The sequence below is a fragment of the Nerophis lumbriciformis genome, linkage group LG17, assembly GCF_033978685.3.
Source record: "Nerophis lumbriciformis linkage group LG17, RoL_Nlum_v2.1, whole genome shotgun sequence".
NCBI classification, from domain to species: Eukaryota; Metazoa; Chordata; class Actinopteri; order Syngnathiformes; family Syngnathidae; genus Nerophis; species Nerophis lumbriciformis.
Genome location: NC_084564.2, coordinates 9,315,001 through 9,335,000, shown reverse-complemented (window position 1 = coordinate 9,335,000; position 20,000 = coordinate 9,315,001). Strand labels below are relative to the sequence as shown.

The window sequence follows — 20,000 nt, the reverse complement described above, 5'->3', positions numbered from 1 at the left end:
AAATAAAGTGGCAGGCCAAATAAAATGAAGTGGTGGGTGGTGTTAAATGGTGTGGCGTCCACATAAAATAACATGGTGGAACACATAAAGTGGTGTGGCGTCCACATAAAATAACATTGCGAAAGACATAAAATAAAGTGGCGGGCCAAATAAAATGAAGTTCCGGGTGACGTTAAATGGTGTGGCGTCCACATAAAATAACATGGTGGAACACATAAAATGGTGTGGCGTCCTATTGCAATAACATGACGGACAACATAAAACGGTGTGGCGCCCACCATGAAATACCATAGCGGTAAAATGGTGTGGCGTCCACATAAAATAAGATAGTGGAACACATAAAATGGTGTGGTGTCCACCTAAAATAACATGGTGGAACATATAAAATGGTATGGCGTCCACATAAAATAACATGGCGGAACACATAAAATAAATTGGCGGGCCAAATAAAATGAAGTCGTGGGTGACGTTAAATGGTGTGGCTCCCACATAAAATAACATGGTGGAACACATAAAATGGTGTGGCGTCCTATTGCAATAACATGACGGACAACATAAAACGGTGTGGCGCCCACCATGAAATACCATGGCAGCCCACATAAAATGGTGTGGCGTCCACATAAAATAAGATGGTGGAACACATAAAATGGTGTGGTGTCCACCTAAAATAACATGGTGGAACATATAAAATGGTATGGCGTCCACATAAAATAACATGGCGGAACACATGAAATAAATTGGTGAAACACATAAAATAAAGTGGCATGCCAAATAAAATGAAGTTATGGGTGACGTTAAATGGTGTGGCGTCCACCATGAAATACCATGGCGGTAAAAAGGTGTGGCGTCCACATAAAATAACATGGTGGAACACATAAAATGGTGTGGCATCCAAATGCAATAACATGACGGACAACATAAAACGGTGTGGCGTCCACCATGAAATACCATGGCGGACCACATAAAATGGTGTGGCGTCCACATAAAATAACATGGTGGAACACATAAAATGGTGTGGTGTCCACATAAAATAACATGGTGGAACATATAAAATGGTATGTCGTCCACATAAAATAACATGGCGGAACACATAAAATAAATTGGCGGGCCAAATAAAATGAAGTGGTGGGTGACGTTAAATGGTGTGGCTCCCACATAAAATAACATGGTGGAACACATAAAATGGTGTGGCGTCCTATTGCAATAACATGACGGACAACATAAAACGGTGTGGCGCCCACCATGAAATACCATGGCAGCCCACATAAAATGGTGTGGCGTCCACATAAAATAAGATGGTGGAACACATAAAATGGTGTGGTGTCCACCTAAAATAACATGGTGGAACATATAAAATGGTATGGCGTCCACATAAAATAACATGGCGGAACACATGAAATAAATTGGTGAAACACATAAAATAAAGTGGCATGCCAAATAAAATGAAGTTCTGGGTGACGTTAAATGGTGTGGCGTCCACATAAAATAACATGGTGGAACACATAAAATGGTGTGGCGTCCTATTACAATAACATGACGGACAACATAAAACGGTGTGGCGCCCTCCATGAAATACCATGGCCGTAAAATGGTGTGGCGTCCACATAAAATAACATGGTGGAACACATGAAATGGTGTGGCATCCAAATGCAATAACATGACGGACAACATAAAACGGTGTGGCGTCCACCATGAAATACCATGGCGGACCACATAAAATGGTGTGTTGTCCACATAAAATAACATGGTGGAACACATAAAATGGTGTGGCGTCCTATTGCAATAACATGACGGACAACATAAAACGGTGTGGCGCCCAACATGAAATACCATGGCGGTAAAATGGTGTGGTGTCCACATAAAATAACATGGTGGAACACATAAAATGGTGTGGCATCCAAATGCAATAACATGACGGACAACATAAAACGGTGTGGCGTCCACCATGAAATACCATGGCGGACCACATAAAATGGTGTGGCGTCCACATAAAATAACATGGTGGAACACATAAAATGGTGTGGCGTCCTATTGCAATAACATGACGGACAACATAAAACGGTGTGGCGCCCAACATGAAATACCATGGCGGTAAAATGGTGTGGTGTCCACATAAAATAACATGGTGGAACACATAAAATGGTGTGGCATCCAAATGCAATAACATGACGGACAACATAAAACGGTGTGGCGTCCACCATGAAATACCATGGCGGACCACATAAAATGGTGTGGCGTCCACATAAAATAACATGGTGGAACACATAAAATGGTGTGGTGTCCACATAAAATAACATGGTGGAACATATAAAATTGTATGTCGACCACATAAAATAACATGGCGGAACACATAAAATAAATTGGCGGGCCAAATAAAATGAAGTGGTGGGTGACGTTAAATGGTGTGGCGTCCACATAAAATAACATGGTGGAATACATAAAATGGTGTGGCGTCCACATAAAATAACATTGTAGAACACATAAAATGGTGTGGCGTCCACATAAAATAACATGGCGAAACACATAAAATAAAGTGGCGGGCCAAATAAAATGAAGTTCCGGGTGACGTTAAATGGTGTGGCGTCCACATAAAATAACATGGTGGAACACATAAAATGGTGTGGTGTCCTATTGCAATAACATGACGGACAACATAAAACGGTGTGGCGCCCACCATGAAATACCATGGCGGTAAAATGGTGTGGTGTCCACATAAAATAACATGGTGGAACACATAAAATGGTGTGGTGTCCACATAAAATAACATGGTGGAACACATAAAATGGTGTGGCGTCCAAATGCAATAACATGACGAACAACATAAAACGGTGTGGCGTCCACCATGAAATACCATGGCGGACCACATAAAATGGTGTGGCGTCCACATAAAATAACATGGTGGAACACATAAAATGGTGTGGTGTCCACATAAAATAACATGGTGGAACATATAAAATGGTATGTCGTCCACATAAAATAACATGGCGGAACACATAAAATAAATTGGCGGGCCAAATAAAATGAAGTGGTGGGTGACGTTAAATGGTGTGGCGTCCACATAAAATAACATGGTGGAACACATAAAATGGTGTGGCGTCCACATAAAATAACATGGCGGAACACATAAAATGGTGTGGCGTCCACATAAAATAAAGTGCTGGAACACATAAAATGGTGTGGCGTCCACATAAAATAACATGGTAGAACACATAAAATGGTGTGGCGTAAACATAAAATAAGATGGCGGAACACATAAAATGGTGTGGTATCTACATAAAATAACATAGTAGAACACATGAAATGGTGTGGCGTACACATAATATAAGATGGCGGAACACATAAAATGATGTAGCGGGCCAGAATAAATGATGTGGTGGGCGATGCTATATGATGTGGCGGGCACGCACAAAATGGTGTGGCGTCCACATGAAATAAAACGGCAGACAATATAAAATTATGTTATGTAGAAAATCATGGAGGAACAGAAAATGGTGTGGCAAACCATTTAAAATAATGTGGTAAGGCACAAAAAAAAATGTTATGCCGTTTTTATAAAATAACAAGGCGGAACACAAAATAAATTTGCGGGCCAATATAAAATGATGTAGAGGAACACATAAAATGGTGTGGCATCCACATAGAATAACATGGCGGACAATATAAAATAACATGGAAGAACACATAAAATGATGTAGAGGAACAGATCAAATGGTGTGGTGTCCACATAAAGTAACATGGCAGAACAATATGGTATCCCACCATTATCTTTTTCCACCAGCATGAAGTCGTTGCCATGCTTTGTTTTTCCGCCACAAACCCGATGGCCGCTACAAGGTGGAGTCAAGAGCACTAGGACGCGCTGGAGAGTCGCGGGCGTGAAAACCGGTGAAGAGTCGTTGTGGTCCTCTCCATCCAACATGGCGAGTAGGTCCTCCATACCATCACACCTGGGGGGGAAAAAAAAGAGTCCTTTCCAGCTGAGTGGATGACTTTTAAGCGGCGTGCGTGTTTGAAGAGGCTGCTAAGTGTCTGCTGGAAAACATCTCCATTCCTCTTTCCCAACATGTCCTCCTGTCCTTCACGTGGAGATGGACTCTCCTTGATTGTTCTCCTCGGGAAAGGCCACAAATTGAATTGTTTGTTCTTGTGGAGGAGGAGGAGCTTAGTTCATTGTTGGGATTGGACCAACAAAGAGACGTGTTGCAGGTTGGAGATCCTCCCTGAGATTGCTCAGAGGCTGGTGTCACCTTTCCAATGATTGGGAAGTTTGGTGTTTTTGTCTCCATGTTCTTGGGTAAAAAGCTGCAAAGGGTTAGTTTTAGCCCTTTGGTACCTTGGCAGCCTGCTGGTGACAAAACAAACGTATTTTCCTGGACTCTAGAGCGCACCTGTATATGAGACACAGTCTTATATACCGGTCCTGGGCATGACGTTAAAGTGCATGCGGCAGTGGAGGCTCCTCTATGGGGTCTTGGGGCACTAGGAGGTTAACCCCTTTACTACTGTTACCCCAGGTGGCCCTTGGCAAAGGCAGAGTACCTGACTGCCCACTAGCCAGGGATACGGTGAAGACCTCAACGGCGGAGCAGGCATAAGACGGTAGATTTAAGAACTACCACGACGGCAGAAGAATGCTAAAATAATCGACCACACAAAAAAGAAGGCAAAATATTATGAAGCTTAAGTGTGAATATTGCAAGGAAAAAAGGCAAAATTTTACAAGAATAAAAGCCTTTTTACTTTTGCAAAATTCAGATTTAAGATTCCTAAAATGTTGCCTTTTTCTCGTCAAATTAAAACTTTTTTTTGATTATTTTTTCTTTCTCCTTTTTTCGGACTTTAACTTCAAAACAGTTTGCTTTTTTTCCCCTGACAGAATTCTGACTTTATTCTTGTAATATAATATTTTCAGTTTCATGATATTTTGTCTTAATTCTTGTAAAATGATGACTCATCACATTTTTTCCCCCTAAAGTCAACACTTTGTTACCAGGAAAAAAATCTGGATAAAAGTTTTACAAGAAAAAAAATATTACGAGGCTAGTCTTAATATTACAAGTAAAATTATCATAATTTTCAATGAAAAAAAAAAGAAAACGAGTTTGAAGTTGAGTCTGAATATTACAAGTAAAAAAAGACTATTTTACAAGAAAACATTTTCAATATTACGAGACTAAAATAAAATGTTACAAAATTAAATTTTTTCCCCCTAAAGTCAACACTGAATTTTACAAGAATAAAAGCAGAAAAAATACCAGACTAATTAATTTTATAAGAAAAAAATATTATGAGACTAGTCTTAATATTACAAGAAAAAAGATCATAATTTTCAATGAAAAAAAAAGGAAACAAGTTTGAAATTGAGTCTGAATATTACAAGAAAAAAAAGACTATTTTCAAGGAAAAATGTTCAATATGAAAGGATATAAAAATAAAGTTTAAATGTTATGCTAAAAAAATCGACCACACGAGAAAGAAGGCAAAATATTATGAAACTTAAGTGTGAATATTACAAAGAAAAAGCCAGAATTGTACAAAGAAAAAAATATGAGGCTAGTCTTAATATTATTTATTATTATAATATCATTTTCTAAGTAAAAAAGTAAACAAGTTTGAAGTTGAGTCTGAATATTATAAGGAAACTGGGTATTGTTGATAAACGGTTTTCGCCTTTCATAGGAGAGTTTTAACTTGCACTTACAGATGTAGCACCAACTGTAGTTACTGACAGTGGGTTTCTGAAGTGTTCCTGTGCCCATGTGGTGATATCCTTTACACACTGATGTCGCTTGTTGATGCAGTACAGCCTGAGGGATCGAATGTCACAGGCTTAGCTGCGTACGTGCAGTGATTTCTCCAGATTCTCTGAACCCTTTGATGATATTACGGAGCGTAGATGGTGAAATCCCTAAATTCCTTGCAATAGCTGGTTGAGAAAGGTTTTTCTTAAACTGTTCAACAATTTGCTCACGCATTTGTTGACAAAGTGGTGACCCTCGCCCCATCCTTGTTTGTGAATGACTGAGCATTTCATGGAATCTACTTTTATACCCAATCATGGCACCCACCTGTTCTGTATTTGCAAAAAAAAAAAAAAAAGGTTTATCAGTTTGAACATCAAATATGTTGTCTTTGTAGCATATTCAACTGAATATGGGTTGAAAATGATTTGCAAATCATTGTATTCCATTTATATTTACATCTAACACAATTTCCCAACTCATATGGAAATGGGGTTTGTACATACAGCAACATACATTATCAATTTTAGTGATGTAGAAAAGTTACAATTATATCAAATTATCTTCATGGCATGGCCTCTTAACTTCATGTGAGTGATTATGATTGACGACACCTGTTGACTTCTCTGAGTCCATTTAAATAGGGCTCATGTGATGCAGTCATTAGACTCGGTTACAAACGCGACAATGGGAAAGTCAAAGGAACTCAGCACAGATCTGAAAAAAACGAATCATTGACTTGAACAAGTCAGGAAAGAATATACTTAATAAACTATAGAATGGAGTGAGACTAAATTCAAGAGTGTGTATGGTGTGAAACTATGTGAAGCAGTTATCTGTTTAGTGTTACCGGGAGGTGTTGTTCCAAACTGAAAGTCCAAAAGGGCGAGGCAAAAAGGATGTCCGTAAGCAGGCGAAAGATCCAGGGGTGAGAGAGAGAAGCGTCAGAGTACGTGTCCATGCGAGGGGGTCGAGATCCGGGAAGGCAGTCGAGATCCAGGGGGGGGAGTTCAAGGGAGCGAGACGCACAGCTCGAAGCCAAGGCGACGGAAGGAAAACAAGGGGGAAGACAAGGGACAAATCAAGCACGGGGAAGAAACACGAAGAGAGCAAAAGAGAGCATAAAGCTTGTGTCGGCTTACGGTACACCATTGAGAAACTAAGTTCCCGCCAGGATCCTTGGGTCCACTGGTCCTTTATTCAGCTCCCTCTCATCAGGTCCAGGTGCGCTCATTGCAGATTGTCTCCGGCTGCGGCAAACGCGGGGGCGTGTCCTGTGGAGCTCACAGCGGAGCCTCTAGGTCAGGGGTGCTCACACTTTTTCTGCAGGCGAGCTACTTTTCAATTGATCAAGTCGTGGGGATCTACCTCATTCATATATATAATTTATATTTACTTATTTATGAAATATATGTTTTTGTTAACAAGTTAAAGGTGTTTAATGATAATGCAAGCATGTTTAACACATATAGTTAATATTGTTAATACATTAAAGGTGTTTAATGATAATACAAGTATGTTTAATACATATAGTTAATATTGTTAACAACTTAAAGGCGTTTAAAGATAATACAAGCATGTTTAACACATATAGTTAATATTGTTGATAAGTTAAAAGTGTTTAAAGATAATACAAGCATGTTTAACACATATAGTTAATATTGTTGATAAGTTAAAAGTGTATAAAGATAAAACAAGCATGTTTAACACATATAGTTAATATTGTTAACAACTTAAAGGTGGTTAAAGATAATACAAGCATGTTTAACACATATAGTTAATATTGTTAATAAGTTAAAGGTGGTTAAAGATAATACAAGCATGTTTAACACATATAGATTCCTTTCTTTCATGAAGACAAGAATATAAGTTGGTGTATTACCTGATTCTGATGGCTTGCATTGATTATGCAGTGGTGCTGATAAGGTCCGCATTTTCGAATGGAGGAGAAAAAAAGTCCTCCTTTCTGTCCAATACCACATGAAAATGGTTGGTTTTTGCCATCTTATTTATCCAGCTTCCGTACTCCTTTGTATACACTTTACAAGAAATACATTGTCGGCAAACTCCGTAGCTTGCTAGCTTGTGCACGCCAGCTTTCTGAGACTCTTATTTTGGTAGCGCAGGCAGGATGAAGCAGAGCTTTTATTGTGCAACTGTGCAGTCGGTCTTTGGAGTTTTGACGACAGGTACGGCGCCAGAGTCTGTTGAAATAAAGTGTTTCTCGCCTTCCAGTCGGTAATTTTAATGAGCTGGCGGCAGCCAGCGTCATCTCAGAAGACCCTCGGGTGCCGTGAATGTCAATCAAGTGACGAAAGTGACGTCATAGTGAAGATTTATGATCGCTCATTTTTAGGACTATTTTTTTAATGCCTGGCTGGTGATCGACTGACACACCCTCCGAGATCGACCGGTAGATCGCGATCGACGTAATGAGCACCCCTGCTCTAGGTATTGCAGGTAAACTTGCCAAGGGACATGTAAGCAAATATTAACATTGCTGTATGTATACTTTTGACCCAGCACATTTGCTCACATTTTCAGTAGACCCATAATAAATTCATGACTTCATGAAAGTTTTTTGTGACCAACAAGTATGTGCTCCAATCACTCTATCACAACAAAATAAGAATTGCAGAAATTCTTGGAAACTCAATTCAGCCATGACATGATGTTCTTTACAAGTGTATGTCAACTTTTGAGTATGGAATGATTATATCCATGTCCTTTCCTGCCGTCACTATTCCCTAACTCACGTCTGTCAGGTACAAAATCAAGCTGGACTCGGATGAGAGCGTGTATGGTGGACATGGACGGCTGGACCACAACACCGAGTTCTTCACTGAGCCGCAGCCCTTCAAAGGCCGCGCTAATTCCATCCAGGTACGCACGCCGTGTGTTCTCCTCCTCAGCGTGGAAATAAATACGCATGCGAGCTTAAATTGCGCTTCCTTTTACACTGCCACAAAGATGAAGTCGCACTTATGTGTTGCAAGTCAAAGTGAGTCGTCCCACAATGCAATGCACATGTTAGGGCTGGGCGTATCGTTGGAAATGTCGAAAGTTTCGATACCATTATGGGTATTTAATCGCTACTTTACTTGTAATTTCTCTCTTTGTTGCTCACTTAGGCACACATCATCCCTCCCCTCCCTGCCCTGCTCTACACATGTTATTTGTACCCATGTTATAGTAATGGAAGTTTATTTGACTTGTTTTGTTTACATTATAACATTCCAATGTTCTTACATTGTTGCTTTTTTTTTTGTTATTTTGTAACAGTAACTGTTTTCCTAAATTTTAGTATTTACGTTTTTTTTTTATATATACACTATGACATTGTTTTAGATTTAGATATAAACATTTTTTTGCATAAAATAGTTTTCATTAAGTAGTTAGAGGCAAACTCATAAAATTATTCAATGATAATGAGGTTTCAAGTCCAAAGTATATTAGTATATTAAAGTATATATTATTATTACAAATAATAACAATATTATTATTATTGTATATAATATTTAATAGTAATATAATAATAATAATGAATATTAATATATACAATTATTTTATACACAATGTATAATATTAGTTAATATTAATATAATAATTATTTTTTTAATCAATTTTGCTATTTCTATTATTACTAATTTTAATGAACTAATAATGTTTATTAATGGTATTATTTGTGGTTGTTTTGATCATTTATTACAATATTATTATTTTTATAACGATTATAATTTGATAAGGTCCTTTACCAGGCCCTTACTCAAAAAAATTAAGAATCATTAAAAAAGAAAAATACTAAATCCAGATAGTGATCCGGATCAGCCCCAAAATCTATTTAATTGTTCCTTATCCTATTTCTAACATGGTCTTGAAATTTCATGAAAATCCATACATAACTTTTGGAGCTACGTTGCCAAATGACAGACAAACTCTGGCGATTACGTAAACTCCTGGCATAGATAATGATAAGCATATGGTGTCTTGTATGGCAGTGGTCCCCAACCACCGGGCCGTGGACCGATTGGTACCGGGCCGCACAAGAAATAAAAATAAATAATAATTTTTTATTAAATCAACATAAAAAACACAATATATACATTATATATCAATATAAATCAATACAGTCTGCAGGGATACAGTCCGTAAGCACACATGATTGTATTTCTTTATGACAAAAAAATAAATAAAATAATACAAAAATAATACCCCCCCATCCCACCCCCACCCCGGTCCGTGAGACAAATTTTCAAGCGTTGACCGGTCCGCAGCTACGAAAAGGTTGGGGACCACTGTTGTATGGGACTGTTTCTGTCATGTTTTCTGCCAATGCAGCCGAGCGAGCGCTGTTACTAATATTAATAATGATATTGACGATATTGGTTCTAATACGGGGCCAAACGAGGTAACTAGATTCCTTTAAACGAGAACACATCTTTTTTCCTTATTTTATGCATTCTAAATCATCAAATACGGCTCGTAAGAGGTGGCTAATCAACGCTTCGTACTTGTTCATTAAAACGCTGTAGATGCGTCTGTATCACATGTCTTCCTCCCGCCGTACAACAGGCGCTTCCTCCTCCTCCTCCTCTTCCTCCTCCCTCGCCGCCGTCTTTGTTGTTGTTATGACAAGCATAATCAGACCAGAGCGTCAGTGGGGGTGTGAACGCCGCCCACGCCCTTCTATTGAGCAGCTGTTACTTTCACTTGTGTGTGTGTGTTGTGTTTGTGTGGAACCTTTTCATTTCCCTCAGACACAAGCTAATTAGGTACAGTAGCACAGTGGTGCAGGTAAAATCATTCTTCTAGGCGGGGATGACAGGCGGAGGGGGGGGGGGGGGTGAATCTTTGGGTGCCGAACGACTGGATGAAATCCCTGGGGTGATGATTCCATTCAAAATCCATTCTCCATTCAAGCCAATTCTTGCAATGTATTATTTAGGAACTGTTTGAAAACAGGTTGCATGTTAGAGATGGCCTCAAAACATCTTTTTAAACAATAATTCTCATTTTAAAAAATTTACTTTTTTTTTTTTTTAATTAAATTATTTGATTAGAATCTATATTTTATGTATTTATTTATATTATATTTATTTTTGAATTTGTTTAATTTAATTGTATTATTTATTCTTTTTTTTCTTTTTTTTGTTCATTTATCCATCCATCCATTTCCTACCGCTTGTCCCTCTGGGGGTCGCGGGTGGCTGGAGCCTATCCCAGCTGTTTATTTTATTTTTTTTAAATCGAAAACATTTTATTATTTTTTTCATGTAAATGTAAAAGTTATGAATGGATGAATAAGATGAATCGATTTTTTTGTTGCACCCTACTGACCAAGGAAGTAACTAAGTAAGAGTATAGTTACTTTAGAGCATGGGTGTCAAACTCTGGCCCGCGGGCCAAATTTGGCCCGTGAGGTGATATCAAATTAACACTAGAGTTGGCCCGCCGATTATATACAGCGGCGGTGCCGCGGTACACCGCTAATTCTCATACTTGCCAAACCTCCCGGGAGACTCCCAAATTTCAGTGCCCCTCCCGAGAATTGTAACGTTCCCTTTTCGTCCAGTGCAACGACTTGTGGCCCAGTTACATATGTGCGACTTTGGCACGCACACACACGTGAATGCAATGCATACTTGATCTTCAGCGATACAGGTTACACTGAGGGTGGCCGTATAAACAACTTTAACACTGTTACAAATATGCGCCACACTGTGAACCCGCACCAAACAAGAATGTCAAACACATTTCGGGAGAACATCCGCACCGTAACAAAACATAAACACAACAGAAGAAATACCCAGAACCCTTTGCAGCACTAACTCTTCCGGGACGCTACAAGGGGTGTGTGTGGAGGGGGGTTTGGAGGTAGCGGGGGTGTATATTGTAGCGTCCCGGAAGAGTTAGTGCTGCAAAGGGTTCTGGGTATTTGTTCTGTTGTGTTTATGTTGTGCTGCGGTGCGGATGTTCTCCCGTAATGTGTTTGTCATTCTTGTTTGGTGTGGATTCACAGTGTGGCGTATATTTCTAACAATGTTAAAGTTGCTTATACGGCCACCCTCAGTGTAAACTGTATCGCTGTTGATGAAGTATGCTTTGCATTTACGTGAGTGTGCGTACAGGAGCCGCTCATATCTTGTGACTGGGTGGGCACGTTGTTAGAATGGATGAAAAGCGGACGTGACGTCAGCTCGTAGAGGACGTTAAAAGCAGTGCCTGTAAGGCACGCCCCCAAGACTGTGGAATACGAGAAATAATGTCTGATGAACACCTTCGTTCGATAATGAAGGTTGCCTCAGCTCAAAGCCTGAGCCCCGACATTAATGAACTATCATCCAAGAAAAGATGGCAGGTATCTGCCTTGGGCACATCAGATTAGATCAGTGTGTGGCAAACTGAGCATTTTAAAGTACAGAATGGTTGGTTTATTCATTATTTTATTTTCAAATTTATTAGCCTGTGGAAAAAGTTAATGTTGATATTTACCTCAGAAGGCTGCAAACAGAAAAGAGGCATTCAAATTTTATTTAAATTGTATTTGATATGCCATTGATATTATTTAATTATTATTATTATTATCATTTGAAACTCGATTTTGCATGTCACTATAAAGTTATATAATATTTAATGCAAAACTTGTTTGGGTCCCTATTAAAAGGTTAATTTGTTCAACCTTGGCCCGCAGCTTTGTTCAGTTTTAAATTTTGGCCCACTCTGTATTTGAGTTTGACACCCCTGCTTTAAACTTATGTAAACAACACATTACTGAAATAACTAAGTAAGAGTATAGTTAGCTAGCTAAACGTATGTAAACAACACATTACTGAAGTAACTAAGTAAGAGTATAGTTATCTAGCTAAACTTATGTAAACAACACATTACTGAAGTAACTAAGTAAGAGTATAGTTATCTAGCTAAACGTATGTAAACAACACATTACTGTAGTAACTAAGTAAGAGTATAGTTAGCTAGCTAAATGTATGTAAACAACACATTACTGAAGTAACTAAATAAGAGTATAGTTAGTTAGCTAAACGTATGTAAACAACACATTACTGAAGTAACTAAGTAAGAGTATAGTTAGCTAGCTAAACTTATGTAAACAACACATTACTGAAATAACTAAGTAAGAGTATAGTTAGCTAGCTAAACTTATGTAAACAACACATTACTCTGAAGTACCTAAGTAAGCGTATAGTTAGCTAGCTAAACATATGTAAACAACACCTTACTGAAATAACAAAGTAAGAGTATTGTTAGCTAGCTTAATGTATGTAAACAACACATTACTGAAGTAACTAAGTAAGAGTATAGTTAGCTAACTAAATGTATGTAAACACATTACTGAAGTAAAAGCTAGCTAAATGTATGTAAACAACACATTACTGAACTAACTAAGGAAGAGTATAGTTAGCTAGCTAAATGTATGTAAACAAGACATTACTGAAATAACTATGTAAGAGTATAGTTAGCTAGCTAAACTTGTGTAAACACATTACTGAAGTACCTAAGTAAGAGTATAGTTAGCTAGGTAAACGTATGTAAACAACACATTACTGAATTGACTAAGTAAGAGTATAGTTAGCTAGCTAAACCCATGTAAACAACACATTACTGTAGTAACTAAGTAAGACTACAGTTAGGTAGCTAAATGTATGTAAACAACACATTACTGAAATAACTAAATAAGAGTATAGTTAGCTAGTTAAACTTAGTAAACAACATATCACTGTAGTAACTAAGTAAGAGTATAGCTAGCTAGCTAAACGTATGTAAACAACACATTACTGAACTAACTAAGAGTATAGTTAGCTAGCTAAATGTATGTAAACAACACATTACTGAAGTAAAAGCCAGCTAAATGTATGTAAACAACACATTACTGAACTAACTAAGGAAGAGTATAGTTAGCTAGCTAAACGTATGTAAACAACACATTACTGAAGTACCTAAATAAGAGTATAGTTAGCTACCTAAACGTATGTAAACAACACATTACTAATTTGACTAAGTAAGAGTATAGTTAGCTAGCTAAACCTATGTAAACAACACATTAATGAAGTAACTAAGTAAGAGTAGAGTTAGCTAGCTAAACTTATGTAAACAACACATTACTGTAGTAACTAAGTAAGACTAGAGTTAGGTAGCTTAATGTATGTAAACAACACATTACTGAAATAACTAAATAAGAGTATAGTTAGTTAAACTTAGTAAACAACACATTACTGTAGTAACTAAGTAAGAGTATAGTTAGCTAGCTAAACGTATGTAAACAACACATTACTGAAGTAACTAAGTAAGAGTATAGTTAACTAGCTAAACGTATGTAAACAACACATTACTGAAGTAACTAAGTAAGAGTATAGTTAGCTAGCTAAATGTATGTAAACAACACATTACTGTTCGAGCCACTAAGCTATTGAATGACACAAGTTTAACCTACACAATAAGTATTTCTTGTTGAATATTTCACTGTTTGTGCAATAAGTACTTTATGTTCAACAGCACCCCGATATTAATGTTCATATCTTTACATCTTTTCCGTCATGTTGTAAAGAGAAATGATACGATGCATCACACAGTAAATGTATGCGGGTCACACACACACACACACACACACACGCACACACACACACACACACACACACACACACACACACACACACACACACACACGCACACACAATAGCGGCACGTGTGCAGATTGCATGGCTCTCCTTGGTTCTCCCGGGCGTGTCTGCAGGGAAATCTAAGGGCGTTTTATGTCTGCTGGCTCGGCGAGAATGCCAGATGAGGAATGTCGCCGGTGTCTCTCGGCCTGCAAAGCATGCTGGGAATATCAAGGAGATTGATCAAGGAGCCTATTAGCTGCACTCTGTTCTAAATATAAATAGCAGGTACTCTCCAAGTCACATGACACCTAACAACTGTTTTATTGCGTGCAGCAGCACGTTGTTAAGGAACAATGTTGCACCCGCCAACATGACTACTTTTACTTCCCGCTTCTGAAAAATGTATAAATAAGTCTAAAAGAGACACCATTTTCCCGTTAATTTGGTGTGACAAAAGACATTTTTTACAAATATTTTATTAATAATAAATAATGTAATATACACGGCTCTTGTACTTGTTATCATCACAGTCGATGTTTGTATCGATCCACCCATTTGTTTACATTGAGGAGCACTAGCTACACTGCAAAAAGTCAGTGTTCAAAAACAAGGGAGAAAAAAATACAAAAATTAGAGGTATTTTATTTGAACAAAGCAAAATTATCTGCCAATAGAACAAGAACATTTGGCTTGTCAAGACTTTCCAAAACAAGTACAATTAGCTAATCGCAATGAACCCAAAAATACCTTAAAATAAGTATATTCTCACTAATAACAAGTTCACTTTTCTTGGTAGGAAAAAAAAGACCTTTTTGCTCAATATGTTGACAAATATTCTTAAATGAAGTAAATGCTAGTGCCATTATCTTGACATAATGATATGCGCTCGGTATAATAATTTTTTTTTCATGCTTGAAGTAAGAAATTATTACTTTAAGAAAGTAGTTTTATACTTGTGAGTGTTAATCTTAAGGCCCAAGCTGTTTGTTTACATGTTTTTTTTTTATTCCTCTTTGCTATTTGGGCTTATTGGACCCTAATTAGAATAAAAACTAAGAATCATCTTTTTATATGATGTACTTAGTCCATAAGTACACAAATGTGTATTTCATGTGTATCCATCCATCCATCCATTTTCTACCGCTTATTCCCTTTGGGGTCGCGGGGGGCGCTGGAGCCTATCTCAGCTACAATCGGGCGGAAGGCGGGGTACACCCTGGACAAGTCGCCACCTCATCGCAGTCACATCCACACACTAGGGCCAATTTAGTGTTGCCAATCAACTTATCCCCAGGTGTAATTCTTATTTTCACACTTTTTTTTCTCCAAATTCCATTGTATGTTATACTCTTCTGACACCACCAGGTGGCAGTGTAAGTGTCCACATAAGTGGTCATAAGACCCCAATTCAGTAGTGTACACGATTTTGTAAATAAGAGCTAAAAGGTGCTGTCCACGCATGTGGCCACTAAGCCTTTAGAGTTAATGACACAGCTTTGCATCAGTTGATATTCTAGTTTCAAGCATGTTTTACTCAATATAGGTCATCAAATCTCAGCAACAAGTTGTAATATCTTACTGAGATCATTTAGGACCAAAACCCTTAAAACAAGTAAAACACTATAACATAAAATCTGCTTAGTGCGAAGAATTATCTTATCAGACAGAAAATAAGCAAATATCACCCTTATTTGACATATTTAATGTTACTTAGATTTCAGTTTTTGCAGTGAAGCGGTTAGCTATTGTATCCTCCTACGGTGTGTAGTGAAACATGTTTACCTATTCCTCGTCCTCCAGTGATAATGCTACTTGTAAGAAACTGACTTTATTTGTCGCCAGGGAGGAGAGGATTAGTGATTTAGAAGTTGCTAAAACACTGTGGAGGGACGTTAGCCGCGAGCTAGCTATGTTTTAAAGCACCGCTTGCTTCAATGTTTATACACTGCGAAAACTGAAATCTAAGTGAGATTAAATATCTCAAATAAGGGTGATATTTGCTTATTTTCTTATTATATATTATATTATTATTATAATTATATTATATAATTATTATAATTATTATTATAATTGCTTATTATTGATTATATCAATATATCAGTATATATAATATACTGTACATATATTATGTAAATATTACGTATATATGTTATATTTTATATCGCTATATTTAGTCTATTTATACCTGCATTGTCCTTTCCATCCTTACACTTTCCATCATCGTAACTGAGCTACTGTGTGGAACAATTAAAGTTTGTCTAAGTCTAAGTCTATTTTCTGTCTGATAAGATAATTCTTGTCACTAAGCAGATTTTATGTTAGAGTCTTTTGCTTGTTTTAAGTGTTTTGGTCTTAAATGATCTCAGTAAGCTATTACAGCTTGTTGCTGAGATTTGATGACCTATATTGAGTAAAACATGCTTGAAACTAGAATATCAACTGTTGCAAAGCTGTGTCATCAACACTCACAAGTATAAAACTACTTTTTTAAAGTAATAATTTCTTATTTCAAGCATGAAAAAAAAATCATGACTTTGACACAATTGTGTCTCATAATTAAAACAGATGACAGCCAAATGGACTTTGCTGTTTTATTTTCAATGAAACAATAGAAAATAGGTACTCCTATAGTAGTACAGTTGGCACAGTACAGCAAACTGACAGTTAATATTTAAACATTTCTAACAATTTTGAACAGAAATAGTTCATGCACATTCAGATAAATTCTTCAAAATTACAATTAAAAACATCTTGGCCGGGGGCCGGGCTGTATATATGTGAACTAATTGACTGAAAGAGCACGCACTTGGCGCGATGATGTCATGTTATCCATGGAAAAATGCATTTTTAGACAAAATGATTTACCTGAGCGGCTAGGAGACCCCGAGAGTAACAAGCGGTTGCTTTTCCATTAAGAACAATAAATTAGTTTTTAGTATAAGTTTGCTGGTTTCAAGAAATGTAATGCCGAGTGCATATCATTATGTCAAGATAATGGCACAGCATTTAATTCATTTAAGAATATTTTTCAACATATTGAGCAAAAAGTTCTCTTTTTTTTCTACCAAGAAAAGTGCACTTGTTATTAGTGAGAATATACTTATTTTAAGGTATTTTTGGGTTCATTGAAGTTAGCTAATTTTACTTGTTTTGGAAAGTCTTGACAAGCCAAATGTTCTTGTTCTATTGGCAGATAATTTTGCTTAGTTCAAATAAAATACCACTAATTTTTGTGATTTTTTTTTCTTGTTTTTGAACACTGACTTTTCATAATAATAATAATGATAATAGATTTATTTGTAAAAAAAAAAAAAAAAAAAAGAAGCACTTTACATTGAGTAAACAACCTCAAAGTGCTACAGTGTATTTAAAAATAAAAATAAAAACTAGAACAGCCAAATAGCTAAAACTAGTATGCATATATATTTTTTTTTTAAAAGGCTTTTTTTAAAAAGAAGGGTTTCTAAGCCTTTTTTAAAAGCATCCACAGTCTGTGGAACGCTCTCCCTGACCACCTGAGGGTACCACAGACTGTGGATACTTTTAAAAAAGGCTTAAAAACCCTTCTTTTTTTAAAAGCCTTTTTTAAAAATATATGCATACTAGTTTTAGCTATTTGGCTGTTCTAGTTTTTATTTGTATTTTTTTTTTTTATTATCTTTTTATTTATTTGTTTTTTTAATACACTGTAGCACTTTGAGGTTGTTTACTCAATGTAAAGTGCAGTCAGTGAAGAAAAAAAATTATTAATAAGCCGCATCATTTGTTAAGCCGCAGGGTAACGGCTTAAAGTCCAGGATTTACGGTAATTAGTAGGAGTTTGAATCTTTGGCCACCGAACGATTTGATTCCATTACGATTCCTGCGTTGACTAACCCAGTGTTTTTCAACCACTGTGGGAGATTATCTAATTTCACCTATCTGGGTTAAAAATATTTTTTGCAAACCGGTAATTATAGTCTGCAAATGATGTGTTGTTGTCGAGTGTCGGTGCTGTCTAGAGCTCGGCAGAGTAACCGTGTAATACTCTTCCATATCAGTAGGTGCTTTGTAGATGTGGGAAACAGCGGGAGGCAGGGTGCAGGTAAAAGAGTGTCTAATGCTTAAACCAAAAATAAACAAAAGGTGAGTGCCCCTAAGAAAAGGCATTGAAGCTTAGGGAAGGCTATGCAGAACGAAACTAAAACTGAACTGGCTACACAGTAAACAAAAACAGAATGCTGGAAGACAGCAAAGACTTACTGTGGAGCAAAGACGGCGTCCACAAAGTACATCCGAACATGACATGACAATCAACAATGTCCCCACAAAGAAGGATTAAAAACTGGAATATTCTTGATTGCTAAAACAAAGTAGATGCGGGAAATATCGCTCAAAAGAAGACATGAAACTGCTACAGGAAAATACCAAAAAACGAGAAAAAAACACCAAAATAGGAGCGCAAGACAAGAACTAAAACAGTACACACAGGAAAACAGCAAAAAAAGTCAAAATAAGTCAGGGTGTGATGTGACAGGTGGTGACAGTACACCTACTTTGAGACAAGAGCTATATTGATGCATGCTTGGTTATGCTTTAAAGTCATATCCAACAATTGTGACAACAACTTTTTACTGTCAACTGAGTTTAGTTTTTTTAATGATTTCTCCTGGTGGTGTGACTCCGCATTTTCTCAACGCAAAAACTGTGCCTTGGCTCAAAAACACTGGACTAATCGACTCTCAATTCAACACTGTTCTCTAATCAATTCTCGCAATGTATTATTTGGTATAATAATGGATTTTTGTTAAAAAGCCGCAGGGTTCAAAGCGTGGCAAAAAACAAAAGTAGCGGTGTATAGCACTGGTGTACATTATTCTGAACTTTTTCTTTGAACTTTTTCTGCTTCTGATTAACTTTCCAAACAATTCTTGTCCATAAATGGCATCAGCGCCCCCTTGCTGTCATCAAGCAGCCGCCACTTTTTCACCTTGACTCTCTTTCCCCTCCAAGTCAGCCTGCCTTCCTTCCTCCGCAGCATTAATCTCCTCCATTGTGTTGCCATCTTTTCCTTCATCCTGCCCGAGTCGCTCTCCCGAGGCCCCCCGACAATCTCCGCAATCAGGGCGTCGGCTTAGCAATGGCCGCCTTTTTACGCCGCCGTCTCACTTCCCTCTGTCTTTATCCCCCCATCTCAGGTGTACATCCCCTGCAGGACCGCCATCGTGCTGGCCAATGAGGAGATGGATTACTGTTATTAGACCACCGCCCTCACAAATGGATTCCACCCTCAGACCGAGCGTTAACAATCACCTTTTGTCTTTTAAAGTGTCAACTCCCGACTCACTTGGTGTCTGCATGCACCCCCAAACACACACACACACACACACACACACACACACACACACACACACACACACACACACACACACACAATTGATTGATATTGTTGCATAACAGTAGCCTTAATTCTTCATTATAGATCGCTTATGCAACATTTTCATACAATAATACAGCGGAACCTCCATTTACGAACTTAATTGGTCCTCAAACGGAAAAGTTTGTATGTATTCCTTCTTAAACAATGTCCATCCATCCATTTTCTACCGCTTGTCCCGTTCGAATATGAATAATTGGTTCCAGCATGGACAAAAAGTCCATA

The 20,000-nt window shown here is 37.5% G+C and overlaps 1 protein-coding gene across 1 annotated transcript in view; it reads left to right on the top strand.

Moving 5' to 3' along the window:
- gbe1b (glucan (1,4-alpha-), branching enzyme 1b) overlaps positions 1-20,000 on the top strand; it is a 179,738-nt gene that overhangs the window by 157,691 nt on the left and 2,047 nt on the right. Inside the window, exons 15-16 of the mRNA XM_061972401.2 lie at positions 8,507-8,624; positions 19,537-20,000. The exon at positions 19,537-20,000 is cut by the window's right edge and continues 2,047 nt beyond it. Of these exons, the coding sequence (XP_061828385.1) occupies positions 8,507-8,624; positions 19,537-19,599 (181 nt within the window). The 3' untranslated portion in view covers positions 19,600-20,000. The remainder of the gene's footprint in view (positions 1-8,506; positions 8,625-19,536) is intronic.